Raw genomic sequence first — 18,713 nt, forward strand, 5'->3', positions numbered from 1 at the left:
GATGTCATTATGCAAGCATCAGAAACTCAAGCCTCCAGCTCCGAGATCACATCATTCAGCCCGAGTGGTTTCTTGTGTCAGAAAGCATGATGGGACGTCGCTGTGCAGCCCGTGTCAGTGGATCAGATCACCATTGTCAGTCGGTTCAGCCTCAGCAGGGCTACACATGCTCAGTGACATGCAGCATTAAGAATTTGAAAGTAGCCCGAGCTGGAAATGTCATGGCAGCAGCATCCGCTGTGTTTTTTTTAATGGGGCTATTAAAACACCTGGTTACCAAAGGCACGAGAGTTAACTGACACCTGATAATTAAACCCTGTGAAGACTGTATTTCATTAGCAAGCGAGCACGATTCTTTCCAATTATTATTATGTGAGAAGTTCACACATTGTTTTCTATAGTTTAGTCAGAGTAGTCAGTTGTGCTACAGCAGGTGATTCAAGTCTGATATTTGTGTCCCTTTGCGTCCCAGCTGGCCTTTGTTTGGGATATTTCTGCCTGGTTAACTTCTGAGCTCTCAGTCAGAGGTGGCTGCCTTTGTCTTGACTTAGTGACGGAGCTCCTGAAGATGGAGGGGACAAGGGGGAGGAGTTTTAGTGAGACCATCTGTTGCTGAGACAATTCATCCCGACTTTATACCCTCTGGCTTCAGAGACTTTAGACACACACACACACACACGCGCGCTCACATATACAAAGACACAAACAAATGGACAAACACATCTGGTGTTGGCTTTCTTGACTTGTCTAGTCCCTGGAGAACCCCACCACTTCTACCAACTTAGACCTTACTGGCTGATAGTTAACCAGACAAATGCCTGTGTTTATTTAAGACATACCTACATGTCAATATGTTTGTGGGATAAAATGACCCTTCCCCACAGCTAATGGCCTTTATTTCACCTGGCACACCAGCTGACTTTTACTTTCACAAGACAAAGTGATGAATGCTTCCTCATTCTGTGATGACTCTGTGTCAAGTGTGTGTATTTTGAAGAGTTAAAATCTCAGAAATGTGAGCTCAACACTTAAATTTGTTTACATTAAGGGTGCAACGTCTCAGAGAACAGGGTTTGTATCTGGAACTGGAAGGTTTTTAATTGACTGTTTTTTATGTTTGCATAGTTGCCTTTAGATGTTACTTTAACTGTTTTTTTTTTCTATTTTTAGAATTATACTGCTAGAGTATTATGTCAAAAAATAGAGTCTGTATTTTTTCATGTTAAAATGTTCAGATGAATAAAAACCTCTATGCCAAACAAAACACATGTGAGGTAAAAAATGATTTGTTGTAGTACTGATGTAGCTGTTTTTGCCCAATTTTAATTATAGTGCCCGGTGGGCAGTTCTCCAGAGAGCAAGTCACTGCGCAGACGCTGGTGCAGCAAGCCAAGCCAGCATTAGCGTCTCTATGGGTCAGTTTGTTGCTGACTTTTGGTTTAACATATAGTCTACTGTTGACTCACTCAATGAACCGTTTATTATGTGAATTACTGGAAAGCATGCTGTCTGGAGAGTTTTATCTGTCTTTATCTTTCAGCTGGTGACTAGGCATCTTTCTTGAGAAAGTCCCTGTTCATATGATTGGAGAACCTCCAAGATTCTGACTCAGCTACTGGACCAAGTTCTCGGAAAAAATGTTCCTTTACTATTTTGCGTCACTGAAATTTCTTAATAGCAGCAACACTGGGTTGTGGTGTACAAATACACTGTATTATAGACCATCCCACTGTTTTCCATGTCATGACTTGCCTGCTGTCTTATTCTATTTAACAAATCATGTAATTACCTATTACTACAACCTACTCCCTGCATGTTTCTGCAGTTTGTCAGCTCCACTGTTCCAGTTACAAACACATAAAATAAACCTCCACAAAATGAAGAGTACCAGTAATATTCGGCCTAATTCAAGCCCCTGTGATTTCCAGTTACATAACAGCAACTGATCTTCTTAAAATCTATAGAGTAAGCACTATTAATCTCCTCACTGGACTTCAGTGAACTCATGTGAAGCAGCTTTTCACTGAACAGTTCATGCATGCCAAACTGGTACCAGGCAGACACAGTTGGTCACTGGTTTGGATGCCACCAATCGTCTTACATTATATGGAAACTGTGTTAATGTGAGGCCACGTGTCGGTGAATACTTCTGTTATATTTGTGTCCTGATGTTTGTCTGCCTTTTTCCAGACAATGGGAGGCGGGACATTATCAGGTGTCTGCACCCTTCCTCTTTCCCCTCTCTCTCTCTCTCCCCCCTCAGCCTCCTCCTAATTTACACGACCCCTTTATCCCACTCACCGCTGTCCCCTGTGGTTTGAGAGAGCCACATTATTTAGCTGCGCTCCATTGGCTGACTGAAAAAAAAAAAATCCTTGATGATGGAAGTAGGTTTTCAGACTGGCTGGTTGGACTGAGTGACCCTTTGTCTAAGAAGGAAGCCTTAATCACAAAATAAAGGAAAGACCAGAGGCCAGTCGTCACTCTGAGCTGTTGAGCAAGTTAATTTAATGGATTCTGAATAATTCTTTATGTTGGACTAGTTCCCTCTTTGTCTCTGTGATTCAGCGGAATGTATTTCACATAAACATCTTGTGTATTAAACCAAAGCATCTTGATCTTTGTCCTGACACTGGAAGCAAACGCATTTGTGCCTTGTAGATGTGAGTGTGTGTGTGCACACGTGGCAGCCTGTTGTTAATACTTAATGAGGATTGATGTCTGGAAGTGGTGACCTTGTATAAGGTTTCCTAGAGGAATCCATGCATATTGATTTCTCCACTTTTATGCTCTGTTGGACACACAATTCCCTTTTGCTCTGTGTTTACCCCGGCCACCGTGATGGTGGCACTTTTGATGAATAATGGTGTTTGGTTGGTCAAAGCTTCTTGCAAGAGAGGGTGACTTTCAGGCCAAATCTCTTTATACTGTATAGCCTGTAAGTCTTACATTCAAAACCAAAATGTTCAATTTGGGTCACATTACTTATAGTTAAGAGAATAGACTGAGGAAATACAAACAGGCTTCTCGGAGAAAAAGTTACACATTTTGAGACTTTTTTGTAAGGTGAGAAGAGCAGTACCACTGTCACAATCCCTTGTAAGACAACAGATTGTCATTTTTACACCGCTGCTGGTTTACAGGTTCTGGTGGACAAATTTTGTTACCTTTTGAAGTAAAACACAGCCAGGCTAGCTGTTTCCGTCTGTCACCAGTCTTTATGCTAAGCTAAGCTAACCAGCCGCCGGCTGTAGCCTTGAATTTAACAGATAGACATGAGAGTTGTATCTTCACTCTTGACAAGAAAGCATTTTCTAAAATGTAAGTAATGTAATGTAAAGTTTTTTTTTTTGTTATTTTTTACCCTGACAAATGTGGATTTAGTCACACTACCATATAAGACTGCAGAGGTGTTCTCATTTCAAAGTGTATCTTCCACCACTGTAAGGAAATGACCGTTTGAGCAATCAGCCTCAGATTCCTGTTATTGCTCCCGGTTACTGAGCTGCTAACAAACATGTCTGGGAAGGTCAGTGACTTCACATGGATACACAAACACAGGAGACCAGGCCGCCCAGATCAGCTGTAGAGTTGGTGTTTATCTCTGTCTGGAACCAGGGTCTGATCTGAGTAAATGGTGAGAAGTGTGTGCTGTGGTTTGCCCCATTGAAATGTAGAAAAGAAGAAAGGATGGTAGGCAGAGAAACATTTGTATTGATTGATTTGCTAAAGTGGCAAACACTCACTTACGGCAATATTCTTCTCCTTTATGGAGTAAATTAGCCCCACAATCAAAGACTGAAAGTCTTTCCGACAGTTTTACTGAGTTTGTATTTCTCTGAGCGGTAGTTTTAGTCTCAGGCACACCCTCAGCATGCAGGCCTGGCAAACAACTTTTCTCCACTAAATGTCAATGACAGTTTAATAAGAGGATAACTGTGCCAGTCTGGTGTGGTGAGCAAGTAGCTATGTGGCAAAGCAGAGAAAAAGGGAAAATGGAAAAAGACAGTGAGAGAAGAAAAACCAGAGGGCGTACTTTCTGCTGACTCTTCTAACTAAACAGTTACAGTATTACTCACCTGACACATCCAAAATAAACCTAAATATGGCCAGGAATATTTCTTTTATTTATTTCTGGTTTGACCTTTGCCTTCCTTGGTTTCTAGTAATGGGCTACACATGTGTCAATAGCATCGGCTTAGCTTCTAAAATGTGTTTGAAATGCAAATGTCCATAGTTTCTTATGAAACGGATGACTCCAATATGAGTCCTGTGTCCAGATGCTAATGGTGTTTTGCTGGCTATTGTGTTGCAGGGGGCCCGTGTCTGGCTGAGACACAAAGAGCAGCTCCTCCCCTCCACCGTCAGCTCTTGTGATGATTCCTCCCTGGTCCTCACCACCGACTATGGGAAGGTAAGAATACTTATTTTTTCCCCGCTGAACCATTAATGCTGCCAATGATTCACTTCAAACCCTCATCTGTGTGCTCTCTCTGCACCAAGGAGCATTAGGGATTCACACGATGTTTGCAAGACCACCCTAAAGGCAAGGAAACGCTTTTTGAAGCCAAAGCCTGTGAAAAAATCATATCAGTACATTAAGGTTGACACCAAATATCTCATAGGCTATGACTGATGAGTGTACATGTAAAATCTGCCCTCGGTTTCTATTAAAATGTACAGGGGTGAACTATAATATGTGAAGGGAGTAGTGCAGTGTATATGTGAGAGTTAATTGTTTGCACACATGTTTCATCTCAGGACTCAGCTGTGGGATCAACACCTTTTGTAATAAAGTAAGAATGACAGGAATGGGCTCCTTGTGACAAGTCATTGGCCTGAGCTTATCTGTTTGGCAGCGCATGGTGGTCTTTGTGTCTGGAGGAAATCCTGTTAGAGCGGCAGAGAGAGAGAGAGAGAGAGAGAGACAGACAGACAGACAGAGAGAGAGAGTGGTGACGATGGACGTTTAAAAAAAAAAAATAGCGTCTAACACAATGTTAGAAGGGGAGTCGGAGAGTGTAAATCAAAACAGAGCTTCCAGCACAGCTCTTATCTTGCGGAATGCTTTTATGCATAAAAAAAGAGATGAACTGGGTATACAATTGTCCATTAGCTCCAACCTTGAACTCAGCCGCCGGTCTTTGATCGGATCAGGGCCTTGGGAAGGAACAAGGTATGGCCCAAGGACTAATTCTGTCCACAGGATCTAGACATATAGCATAATTTCCACATCCAGCCTCTGCCTCACATCTGTCATCCCAACCACAAGCCAAGGCTCCGTGTTATTCCTTCACTGGAGCCCTTCACTGGTGATCTGAAGAAGGACGCCTGTGGCTCATGGGAGCTTTTTTTAGCATTTTGGCATTATGTCTGGCAACATTCTCACTGCTCTCGTCAGTGTAACAAAGGGCTGCAGGAAGAGCGAATATTGCACTTAAAGTTGTCAGTCAAACACAACTTTAAATACATTCTTATGTTGTTCTGTGGCTCTTGGATGTCTGAATATGTAAGTGCTCATTAACATGTTAAGCTAATAACATCATAATGTTAAGCTTTTTCTCAAATTTGATTATGGTATGCTGGTTCTCAATATTCCACATCAAGTTAATACTATTACATAAAATATTACTGAAATAGACAAAAGAAAAAATGTCGTTGTTTTGTCCCACTGAGGAATGAAAGTAGATATCCAGAGCATCTTGTTTTGCTAATATTTATGGTAAAGAAGAAAAGTTGCATTGTATCATATCGTATCATATCGGATCGGATCGGATCGGATCGGATCGGATCGGATCGTGTGTTTTGTATCAAAGGTAGAGCTTTATAAAAAGATGTGTGAGAGGGAACATATGATCTCATCTATGTCCATTCTCTATATTTTAATGATGTTTCTGTGGTGAGTGCTGGGGATGGTTGAAGTGTGAGAAGTCAACCATGTGTTGTCAGAGGGGTAGGGGGTGATTCTGACCAATGGAAACCCCATCTATCACAGCACCAGGTCAGAGGTTGAGTAAGGAATGAGGCCCCCACTTCTTATTTATTGTCTAAATATAACTGAATACCACAGATGCTGTACTCGGTCTAAAAAACATCTCACCACCTTCAAAAGAATAACACTGAGGTTGCGTGGCATGGCATTTTTGGGACTGATTTGGACCACAGCGTTGCAGCTGACCTGAAGCTAGACTGTGTACTCATATGATCCTCATATGTGAGCTCAGGATGTGTTAGTCATCAGGCCAGACATGTGGATGCTTCCTCTGTGTCCAAGTCCTAAGACTATGCAGCCACAATGACAGGAATGTGAGACCGAGAAACTGACCGTCTCCACCTCCAGGATCCCTGGCTGACCTTATGTGATCCCTGTTCCTGGATTACATATCTGCTGAGGTTTATTGGCATTTACTGATCCAGACACAATCTTTCACTTAATCCTTCTCCTCTAGAAAACTCACACTATTATTCATATGAGTTTTCCGTCAGTCTGTCTTTGTCTGTGTCCTGGTGTTTTTTTACACCCACGGGTTTGGTAAATGTATCCTGGCAACATTTTCCCCTCAGGGAGTGGTATATACCATTATTCATTGCTTCAGAGCTCATACCGAGTTGCTGCTCCCTGTCTGAGTGCTCAGCTTGCAGACGCCGGAGAGCGTCCTTACATACACTGTCTCGGCTTTAACAAACTGAGCTGGCTGCTTTCACATTAACCATCATATCAGCATTCATCACTGTCTCATCTGTGATACACCACAGACCTGAGTGGGCCTGAAGAAGCAGCAGACACACTGAAGCTGAGAGCTGAATGTCTTGTGGCGATGTGTGTTTGAGTGCATCCGTGTGTGTGTGTGTGTGTGTGTGTGTGTGTGTGTGTGTGTGTGTGTGTGTGTGTGTGTGTGTGTGTGTGTGTGTGTGTGTGTGTGTGTTTTCTGTGGCCAGATGGCACCAGCTGGATTAACAGTGTGTGAGTTATCCCCAGACGGGTGCACATGTAAAGAAAAGCAGGAAGCCTCTGTCACCTGAACTAAATAGCTGCTGCTGGTGATGTCATCTTCATCTTATAGAACAATAAAACGATCTTAGACTGTGTTGTTCTACAAGGCCCAAATACCATTTTTATGCATGAATCATTTGGCACATACAGTGCATATTGCTCACATACATATAGCTCATACCATAAACCCTTTGCTCTCTCTTCAGGTGTTTCTTTTGCTCTTAACAAATTGTCTTTTAGCCTGAATGAAAGAGATGAGACTTCTCTCCTCCCAAGTAGTCCAGGCCCTGTAGCCATACAGTCTGTGAGGTTTAAATAGGTCATTGATGGCCCTTCAGTGTTTTCTGGATTATTAGTCAATGGAGCCATTATGTGAGCCTTAATGTCAGTGATGTGCATTCATTAGCGTGATAAGCAACATGCTCACACAAACATTATTGTGAGTATCTGTGTCTGAGTGTGTGGTAAACAAATATTTATAGGATTAGGTTTGCTGTCTGCCAAATTAGGCAATATCAATAAGAAAGTTGTTGCCTGTTTTTTTGAGCTGGTTGTGATGTGAAATTCTCTCTCTGTTATGTTTTTTTTCCGCACAGTTTTCACCCGTTAATAAGCCTAACCCCCTCTGCTCCCCCTCATATCCCCCCAGGTCTGGGCGGGATCCCCCTTCAACAGATGGATTCACTGTAAGACAGAGAGAGAGTCAGACAGAGTGGAAAAAAAAGAAAAAAGAAAACGAGAGGGAGGCACAAACAGACAGTGATAAACAAAACTGTGTTTGTGTCCACAAGCCTGTGATTTTGTTTCTGCCCATGTGCTATTTCTAAAGGCCTGAATAAATGCCCCAGTATAGCATAAGTCCTCTGAGTCACTGAGCCTGACCCCGCCTATATGTGAATATTCAGCAGAGCTGGGTGAACAAAGCAGCAGCAGGGTGTGGTTTCGGTGAGGTGGAAACAAAAGGAAGGAACGTTACAGCTGCAAGAAAGTTTTAAAATTCAGACGGATACTATGACATCATCATCAGAAAAAACTGCTCCCACTATTTAGTCTGTATCATTTCAGTGAGACTTTGCTTGTTTTGTCTGACCATCAGTCTAAAACCTATATCGCTGTCATTTACTGTCACAAGGAAAAGCAGCAAATCCTCACACTGGAGAACCAGAGAATGGATGGATTTTTTTTAAACTATAAAATTGATTGTTAAAATTATTGTCAAAGATTTTTGCATTGATCAATAATACATTGATGATCTATTCTAATTGTTTGCTGGGAATATTTTACTACATTGAATATTTTATTCTCTATTTAATCTTTGAAATGTCTCTTTGGACAGAATACTGTATACCTCTATTTACTATTTGTCTGTTGACTTCTGTTATGAAGAACAAAATATACAAAAGATAATAGATTAAAATTAACACAAGTTATCCAGGACACACCCTCTGTCCAGTGTACATCTTTTGGAGTGGATTGGACAGCTGTGTAAGATTCGGTGGGTTTTCGAACTCAATAGTTTCAATCAACACTGAGACGTCTGGTGTTTTTTTTTTTTCTGTTTTGTGTGCAGCCTCTTGACCTGTGTAGCGTAACTATAGTGTCAACACCCGGCTCCATCTGGAAAGGATTGATTTTTTTTTTTTTTTTTTTTACAGTGAACATTTTCACTAATCAATCACAAGTCACATGTTGTTGCATGTTGTTGTAGCTCCGGCCACCATTACAGCGCTCATATCATTAACATTGATGATGCTGTGTTCCCCATGTGAATTGTGATAATTGTCTGACATGCACCGACTGAAATCACGACCAGGAAGGAAATAATGACTTTAATTAAAACAAATTTGTGCTCCAAATAAATTTGATTTGGTTGATGAATTTTGATTATGAACCCAGAGCAAATTCATTGATTCAAACTGTGATCTAATTTGTCTTTTGGAAGTTGAAAATCAATTAACAGTGGACACACAGTGTTACATCACTGGGTTGGATTAGTCAAGCCGTGGTTGGAGTGTTTTTGGTAGCATCACATGGGGCAGAGGCTGACTGCTTCACAGCTCCCACAGGGCAAATGTTCCAGTATGTCTGATAGTTATAATGGGCACTAAGACCATTATTGCACCTCATCCAGATTGAAGTGGAAACAATAAGAAGTATAAGTCTAGACCTCATCTGCACTCGTGTTTAATCTTAGATTCCCTTTAGCTGTATAAACAGGATGTTGTTTAGTCAGGCAATTATCTGGAAACAAATTTATGAGAAGATGAATAGATATTGATAAGAACTGCTTTGGCTACAAAGACAGAGCTCAGTGACTTATCTCACAGGAATGAAACCAACAATGAAACCAAGCAATAAAAGGACACATATGGGCAAAACAGAGGAATGTGAAACCTCTTTTGATGCTGGAAACTCCAGTTCCAGTTTTCTCCTGAGTATCTCTGAAAAAAGTCCCTGAGGCTCATGCTGTGAAATCTGAACAGTTAGTTATCTGAGGAAGATCAAAAACAAAGGTCATACCATATGATGCAGAGACAGACAAACGCATAGCGAATCTGCACCCACGCCTATAGATGCATACACTCGAAAATATGAACAAACAACCCCTCTCCTTTGGGGTATATATATATATTTCTAGAGGAGGTGGTGATGGTGCTTTCCAAGCTCACAGCTCATGTTGTGTTTGGCTGAAGCAGCTGTGAAACTTGAGGTGAAATTGAGAATTTAATCTTGTCCCGCAGCCTCTCCCAGTTGTTTGTTATCCCGTATTATCTTCACTTCCAACCACCTCAGTGCAACTTTGAACTTGTGCTTTGGGAATGTAAAGAATGCTAACACGCGCAGAAGACGTAGCCCAGATATCTGTGGTTTATTTGATTGGATGTTGGACACAGCGTCTCTCCATCAGTGTCAGCAGAAAATGAACTCAGATCCGAGAGCGGGTGATACTTCCTGGTTTGCAGCACATTCTTGTCCCTTTTCATCCACATATATGATAATCAGTATATTATCCTGTATAAGTCAACGGCAATGCTGTGCCCAGGTGTGGATAATGATATCAATCACATTAAGTGACTGATGTAATTGAACATAAAATGATAATGCTGATTAAGGATGTGAAACAAGAGAAAAGCCTGTGTGATTTATTAGTCAGTTTGGCTCTGTCTGGTGAATCCAGGCCAGTTAGCCAGAGAGGAGAGGGTGGAGTTAAAGCCAAATGTTTAAGGACATCTGGCTGTAAATCTGCAAGCTCCTGCTCGATGGATGACATCACCGCTCGTGCTGCTTCTCTCCCCAAAGTCGTCAGCCTTTCACAAACTCTAATACCACGAAAATATGCAGCAACCCACTGTGGACTGCATTGTTATTGTGCTTATGTCTCAGTGTACGCCCATTCTCTATCGGCCATCTATAGCTGAAATGGACATGCTACACATCTATAATGTGTAGGATGAGACATAGATACATTATTACATAGAGGATGGTTTCTTCAGTCATATCTTCATGCAGCTGACTCATATCCTCTGTATTTATCTGTAGTGTGTATGTTTCCTATTAAATACCTGTATTTGGATAAGTGTACTAAAAGAGGAGATTTCATAATACAAAACAGATTTGGTGCCGCACTGTCTATGATTTAACAACAAAGACGGTAATGGAAGGTCTTAAGGCTTTTTTGTGAAGCCACTGACTTTGTTAAAGCTACACCAATCAATATTTCAATATTAACAATAGGTCAAATGACTGTGTGTAAGGGTGTCACTTAGTAGTGAGAACCCACAGAGAATTATCAGTTACCCTCAGCTTTACGGCGCGTTTTAACATCTTTCACCTCGGCTCAACTCCACTGCATTAAGGGCTCCATTTCAAAACAGTACTTGTCCAATACAAAAAGGAAAACCTCAGATTTATTAGTTGCACCTTCAAATAATCAATTAAACCCTTTTAAACCTTTGTCTACCCTCAATCAGCAGCTCCCACAGAGCCCCAGCAGGCCCTCTGTGCTGACTCAGCAGCTCTCTGGAACGGACACAATTGAATATGCCAGAAGAGCCAGCAGTAATGCGCTGGGACGCCGCAACCCCAGCCCCTTGTCCATCAGTATTGATCTACACACTGCTTCCCATCAAGTGACCAACACAGTTGTAGTCTGTCTGTTCTCTTATCTCACGTCTCGTCCATTAGAGTTCTGATAACCAGAGGGTCTGTCTCTGTTGGTTTGTGGAACTGTTTTTCTGCTTCACTGTCACTGGAGAGATTCCTGTAAATCTTCTCTCTGTCTCTCTCTCTCTCTCTCTCTGTCTGTCTGTCTCTCTCTCTCTGTCTCTTTCCCTCTCCCTTTCGATCCATTTCACATCTAAAAATGGGCCTTGAAAGTCGAGACAAGGACATCTCCAGTCATCACATTTACTTCACCACTACCACATCTAATTGGCCTCGTTGCAGAAATGTGACATGCGATAGATTCATCGTACAGAGAGTGAAAAGTGTAACCGAACAAATCTCTGAGAGCGGTCCGGGCATGTGTCAGACAGGTGTTCTCTGGCTGCCGTACAGGTATGCTGACGGCAGGCACAGGCAGGAACACATCAAGTCTGTCATTTTAACCTCGGTCATTCCTGTATCTTCTCTTGAATCTGCCTGTCATCCGTGCATTCACGTGCTACGGTCAGAGTGGGAGACAGATGTTGTGCCAGCAGTCTGATTCGCATGTGTGTAAACTTGTCCTCCTGCTCCACTTCTGCATAAGGGCTGTTCAAACCCTGGAGCTTCTGGGTGTCGGCTGCCTTTGTTACCTGTGACAGGAGATAGTGGAAGTGTTCAGGAGGTTATTGCATCATCTAAGTTAAGTTATGTACTGTGCACTTAACCTTGACAGCAGTGCATTGTGGTCCTGAAATGTCAATTAATCAGTTAATTGAAATTTCAATGAATCAAACCGGGAACTGTTTGGATGTGTGTGTGTGTGTGTGTGTGTGTGTGTGTGTGTGTGTGTGTGTGTGTGTGTGTGTGTGTGTGTGTGTGTTGTTGTTGCAGGTGTTCTACCTACAGAAGGCAGAGCTGAACAGAGAGACGGTCTACCCGATGCACCCCAGCAGTGTCCACGGAGTAGAGGACATGTCAACACTGGCAGAGCTGCATGAAGCCGCCATCATGCACAACCTCTTTCTGCGCTACCAGAAAGACAACATCTACGTAAGGCACCGCACTGTCTCAGTCTGTGAGCATATTTCACCACCGTGATGTACCTGGCCTCTGTGGGTCTGTTGTGTTGTGCAGGGGTGTATTTTTCTTATTTCTGGGAACTAGGATGTGCAGCGTGGCTCGACTGAGATTTCAGGGTATAACAAATCTCCAACCATCACACAAACATCAGCAGCAAAGTTCATTTTTAAGTTTTTTGATTTTAGGCAAGTGCAATGAAGCAGTAAGATATGATGTTGTGTTTTGAGTAAGGAGCATGACCCGCACTTCCTCATGAGAAAAAGAAAAAAATGCTTAATTTCTAGTGTACTCACTCTCTCCACTGCATGTACACAGTCACCACTGAATAAAACAAGTTTGGATGTTCCAGGAAATACACATTATCACTAACTTAAACCGAAATGATGCAGATAACAGTGAACCTCAAACCATAGTGAAATAAGAAATTGTAAATTAAGAGCTGTGTTTTTCCTTTAAGAATATCAGATCTCAGATATGTTGGTTTGACCCACTCTCATACCCAGGATTATTTTCATGACTGAAGTCCGCTGACGTTCCCTTGAAACTCTATCTGGGCTTTATTAAAATAATCACTGCCCACAGACACATGGTAACTATGTTTTTGGAAATCCTATCTCCTAATCTCATCCCAGAGGTTGCACCCGGTCTGTCTACACAGCATCACAGAACGTTATGATGACCCACAAACACACTTTTGTGAGGCACTTTTCCCCAAAGCGCATTGCCCGCGCAGGAGAAACGGATCCTAAAATACTACCACCCTCAGTGCAAATTAGGCCATGCGCAGTAGTTAAGTAGTTAGAGTATTAGTGACTACAGGTAACGTGTCAGAGGAAGGAGACAGGAAACTGGGTGAATCTGCAGAACTGATATTGTTAAGTAATTGTGCGACAGCTCTCATACAAAGGTTAAATGTTTGTACCGTGTTTGGTAATGGATTAAAAGCATTTTTTCTTTGTCATCTTTCACTGCTAATCTTCTTTGCCTTCCTTCCTTTTTTTTTATCCTCCTTTCCCTTTTCTCCCTCACCCTCGTGTCTGTTTTTTACATTTCCTTCAGACTAACATAGGTTCTATCCTGGCAGCGGTAAATCCCTACAAGCAGATAGCAGGACTGTACGACGGCACTGCAGTGGATTTGTACAGCAAACACCAGATGGGGGAGCTGCCTCCTCATATCTTCGCTGTGGCCAATGAGTGTTACCGCTGCCTGTGGAAGAGGCACGACAGTCAGTGCGTTCTCATCAGGTGAGAACTGAGGAGAAAATAAGAGGCCGTTCAGTATGGATTAAGTTACGAGCCCTTTCAGATATTTGATTGCCACATAGTTCCCCTGAATGTTGCGTTTAATTTGAATTTTATGTGGCATTTTCCCCCAAATTCTCTCTTCTCCCTGTCTGACTGTGCATGTTGCGTCTTCAGTGGGGAGAGTGGTGCTGGGAAGACAGAGAGCACCAAGCTGCTGCTGAAGTTTCTCTCCGTGATGAGTCAAAACTCAGCAGGTGCTCCTCCGTCGGAGAGGACCACCAGGGTGGAGCAGGCCCTTGTCCAGAGCAGGTCTGTTATAGTTTGAATTGTCTTTTCTGAAGAATGATTTTAAAAGTTGAAGAGTAATAAACATGTTTTCCTTGTTATTATTTGTGATATTTTGCATTTGCTCTGAATCATGAATATTTGGCCCTTTCAGATATATTTTGTTGTCAGCTTTTATATTCATTATTTTGTTTATTTCAATATGACTTTATGAGTATGTTGTGTTGTCCTGTCTGTCCTGCACCATGAACTCACCAAGGCACGGTCCTAACCACATTTGAGTAATGTCAATAAGATTAGTTTAACTCAGTATTTGATGTCATCCTTGTGATAATGAAATTGATTTCTTTCCAGTGATTGATAAGGGCTCCACCAAAATTGCATTATTGGCAGGATGGAGAAACCTCTAAAACACAATTTAGACCATTGTGGGTTGCAAACATTTAAAAACCACAGAATTTAAGGATTGAACAAAAAGTATTTATTTGGTTTGCGTCTCTTTGTGGCAACCCACAGTACTGATCAGAGAGGAATCCCTTATGTGCTAGATTTCATTCACATATCCAATATGTTTTAGTCACTGACACAGTTGGCTCAGTCTGGAGGTATAAAACATGAGAAACTAGATAATAGTGTTAGGGTGCATACTTCTATCAAGGCTGTTGAAAATTTTAAGAAATGTTAAATCTGCATCTGGATCCACATCTGCATCAGAGTAGAAAGCATTATAGGCAGTTGCTGGATACATTTCAAAGGTTCCTTGGCAGAGGAACAAACAGAAGATTATTTGATTGTCTTGACCTCCTCTCTCTCTCCAGCCCCATCATGGAAGCATTTGGGAACGCTAAGACTGTGTACAACAATAACTCCAGTCGCTTTGGGAAGTTCATCCAGCTCCACTTTTCCCAAAATGGGAACATTCATGGAGGCTGCATCATCGACTGTATCCTTCAAAAGTTCACTAATATATTCTGTAAAGACATAAGATCTCTGTAGCATCTGGTCCAGAGGACACGGTTACTGAAAGTTCTCATTGTTCTCCTTGACGATGATTAATCAGATTTGCTGGAAAAAGTAAGTTTGTGCAGATTTTAAACGTTCAGTTGCCAACATGTAATATGTTGTACCAGATTCATCAGCAAAATCCAAAGTATTAAAATACATTTTCCTCTAACCATCCTCTCTTTCTCTTTCCTAGAACCGTGTGGTTCGACAGAATCCCGGAGAGAGAAACTACCACATCTTCTACGCGCTGTTAGCAGGGGCTGACAAAGACCACAGAGGTTTGTTTTTGGCAGAGTCTAAAGGGACGCTCAACGTTCTTGACCAACTATAGCCACCAGAGTAAGGGGTTACAAGGGTACCAACAACTTAAGAAACTCTATGCCCCCAATAGTAATAGCAGGTCGCCAACTTTGTGTCAAAATGATTAAAATATGTTCTTCAAGCAGCTCCAGAGCTAAATGGTGAATAATCCTAAATGGTAGGAAGCCAGGTGTGAGTTTACTTTAGATAATCAAATATACACAAAAATAATGAAAAGCTACCCTAAAACAATGTGAACAAATGGGAGCTAATGTTACTTTTTGAGGTTCTTACTTCCTTTTGAAACATTTATCTGTAGCTCTACCAGCTAGCTCTAAATCTATAGGCCACATGATGGACTGTTAGATGGTCAGCATTGTTGCTTTGTAGGCTATAGTAAGAGACGAGTAACACAAAGTAAAGGCTCTACCAAGGTTATACAGAAGAATTGGTTGTGTATGTTATTATTTTTTTTGCACTATCGGGCTTAAATGTTCTTTCGGTCATTGTTAATGTCTGCATTTCTCTGTGTTGCAGACATGTACTTACTGTCTGAAGGTCCTGAGTCATATCACTACCTGAGCCAGTCAGGCTGTGTGAAGGACAGCAGTCTGGATGACAAGCAGCTCTTTGACTGTGTGATGGTAAGAAGAAGAGGAAGTAGCACTAGATATTTGTGTTTGTTTTACCTCCAGAGGGCGCCATAACCCTTCATCAAGAGCGTATTGTACAAGACGGAGACATATCCTCCACAAAGTTAAACCTGGGGGAAACATGATATATTGATTGTGTTGGCTTTGGAGGCAAATTCTAAACGGTGTTGTTTTATAACGCAAAGCAAAAGTTAAAGTAAAAGTTCACCTACTCTCACATGGTTTTAGAGTTTTGTCTGACATGTTGTCTAACTGTGTCTGTGTTGTGTTGCAGGAGGCTTTGAAAGTGATGGAATTCACAGAGGAGGAGATCAGAGATGTGTTCAAGTTGCTGTCTGCTGTCCTCCAGATGGGCAACATTGAGTTCATGACTGCTGGTGGAGCTCAGATCACTTCAAAAGGGGGTATGTATATATAACAATGTGTAATAATATACAACAGCTCTACTTACACAGTTAGAATGATCTTGAAAAAAGTGTTGCACACATCTTCAATCTGCAGCACAATGTTCAAACTTTGATGCACACATATAAGTGACAATAGGAACTTCTGGGAATGCTTCATATCTGTGATTTTTTGAGTAATGTCTTAATCATTTTCTAGAAAGAATTATGTAATTTGGTATATAAGTATAGAGGTCAAATAGAGACTACACTCACTCGCTTTGCACTTCATACACAGTCTTTCAGGTCGGCACACAGCAGGTTAGATGAACATGTGAATTCCAATTCCAATATTAAATGAATAATGAATGAAAATTTACTCAGCTTTAAACTGAGCAGTTGAGGTTCCTGTTTGTAATCGAGTGCTAAATTAGGAAATCATTGGGAAAAGGATTACACTGCTTACCAAACAAGTTCTCCTTTGGCATCAGGACAAACAAGCAGCCAACCTTTTCAACCTCATGAGCTTTTTGGTGAACCTTACTAACTTAAAATCCATGCAAGCTCTGGACCAGACAGATCCCAAATGTAGGTGATGTTTATCAAACAGTTGAAAAAAAATGTTTTATCAAAGTTTAATGCTGTGAAAGTGGAAAACTTGGAACATGTGGCTTTAAGTGGTTAAGCCCGGTTAAAACAACCAGTTGTTTCTGCTGGAATTTATTGTAGGAAACCTCTGTTTTCTAAAGCAGATAATAAATTCACCACTGATGTTGGACCACTCTGCAGTTTTCCTCATGCCCCTGAGTTTGATTGACATTGTACTCGCAGACAGAGCACTGAACAGGCTGTAACATGAGCTCAAGGCTCCTTTGTTCGCTGTGTCTGACCTCTTTTCCAAAGAACCACTGAACTACAGTGACTGCAGAAGTCAACAGATTGGAGTTTCCTATAGACTGTATAGGATCACAGTCTGTATGTCACATCTGTTGTTTAACATCAATAGGCGTCACCTGAACTGTCTGCGCTCTGTGTTTGTCATACATTGTGGAAGTGTATATCTATGTCTGTGTGTGTTTCAGTGGTCAGTAATGTGAGTGAACTGCTCGGCCTGGACTCCTTCCAGCTGTCAGAGGTCTTAACCCAGCGCTCCATGATCCTCAGAGGAGAGGAGATCTGCTCACCCCTCACTGTGGAGCAGGTAACAATGCATCTGAACCCACTTCCTCCTCCTCCACTGCTCATGAAAGAATCATACAGCCAACACACAACAATCCTGCCTTCTTTCTCTTATTACCCAGATTTCAGCCTAATATATTAGGTGCTAGGGATCGTCCAGAGGTTTTCACCGTCAAGACACTGAAACATACAGTAGATGCCTGTTTGTAAACTCCACCCACCAACCCCCACACACACACCCCCCCACCCCCCCATCCCCACCCCCCCATCCTCACTCCTCTCCCTCCCCTGTCCTGGTGACACACACAGCCTTTCTCCGGCGCTCTCCCCCACATGCCTCTCCAGATCCCTTGCGTGACTCCCAGCCATTTCCTGCTTTTTGTCTGCCAGATTCCTGGCACAATAAAGCCATCATGATAGTGATCTGAGTCAAAAGCACAATAGAGCCAATGACTGGGGCTGAAGCGAGAGTCTTCTCCTCTGGAGGCAGCGCAGCCAGACACCCAAAGACGCTGGCCCAATAACTCACTCATGTGTCTCTCTCTCTCTCTCTCTCCCTCTCTCTCTCTCTCTCTCTCTCTCTCTCTCTCTCTCTCTCTCTCTCTCTCTCTCTCTCTCTCTGCTTCAAATGTTCTTGCTGTTGTCTCTAATTAATGTGAATATTTCACAAGTCTTCGTCTGCATGTGTTATCCTTTTCACCATATGCCACAAGAACATTCTGATGCATGACACAATCCTTTTTGGCTGAGCTCAAGCTTTCGGCCCACTCATATGCATAAATGTCAGCGAATATGCAGAATGGACCTTTACTATTATCACAGGGACACGAAAGTCACAAGAACGCTTTTCATCACCGGACAAAGACCTTGTGCTGTCACCCTGCTGCTGCTTGTTCTGCCTGGCCTTTGAAGCAGCTTGTCTCTTAATAGAGTTCATTATTCCAGTCCTGGAGTCGGTAAGAATGGCTTCTTCTCACAGTGGCCAGGGGTCACCCACCCCACGACTGCTTGCAGTAGCCCCCTCCCCTCCTCCCTCCCCCCTCCGCCTCCCTCCCCTACACTAAATCCTGGACAAACAGCCATTCTTCTCACCCCTGTGACGGAGATCCTGGAGCCACCAGCACTCTGTTCACACCCGCTAGTTGCAAGAGGTGACTGGGTATGATGGATTACCCAAAAGCCCAGGAGCATTGTTGCCCCAAATACAGTACACACCGCCACACTCTTGTTTTGTTTTCAATTCAAGCACAATGCCTGTGGAGGAAGTGTAGCTGGCAAGCTCAAGCTTTTTATGTACGTACACAGATGGTGTCTGGCTGAGAGGCCGACTTCGTGGCAGCTGGAGAAAATCATAGCTGGGTCAAACGGTGATTAGAAATAGATTTTTTTTAAATGTGTTTTTGGAGTGGATTTAGAGGCACCTCGTCAATCAGAAAAGTAA

The 18,713-nt window shown here is 42.2% G+C and overlaps 1 protein-coding gene across 1 annotated transcript in view; it reads left to right on the top strand.

Annotated features, from left to right (window-relative positions):
* The window catches only part of LOC111218511 (unconventional myosin-X-like), a 55,028-nt gene that overhangs the window by 10,373 nt on the left and 25,942 nt on the right, over positions 1 to 18,713 (top strand). Inside the window, exons 2-11 of the mRNA XM_022740846.1 lie at positions 4,316 to 4,414; positions 12,032 to 12,190; positions 13,280 to 13,467; positions 13,642 to 13,776; positions 14,571 to 14,695; positions 14,813 to 14,826; positions 14,951 to 15,035; positions 15,595 to 15,701; positions 15,985 to 16,114; positions 17,176 to 17,294. Of these exons, the coding sequence (XP_022596567.1) occupies positions 4,316 to 4,414; positions 12,032 to 12,190; positions 13,280 to 13,467; positions 13,642 to 13,776; positions 14,571 to 14,695; positions 14,813 to 14,826; positions 14,951 to 15,035; positions 15,595 to 15,701; positions 15,985 to 16,114; positions 17,176 to 17,294 (1,161 nt within the window). The remainder of the gene's footprint in view (positions 1 to 4,315; positions 4,415 to 12,031; positions 12,191 to 13,279; positions 13,468 to 13,641; positions 13,777 to 14,570; positions 14,696 to 14,812; positions 14,827 to 14,950; positions 15,036 to 15,594; positions 15,702 to 15,984; positions 16,115 to 17,175; positions 17,295 to 18,713) is intronic.

This window comes from Seriola dumerili, unplaced genomic scaffold (genome assembly GCF_002260705.1).
Source record: "Seriola dumerili isolate Sdu_G_001 unplaced genomic scaffold, Sdu_1.0 BDQW01000052.1, whole genome shotgun sequence".
NCBI lineage: Eukaryota > Metazoa > Chordata > Actinopteri > Carangiformes > Carangidae > Seriola > Seriola dumerili.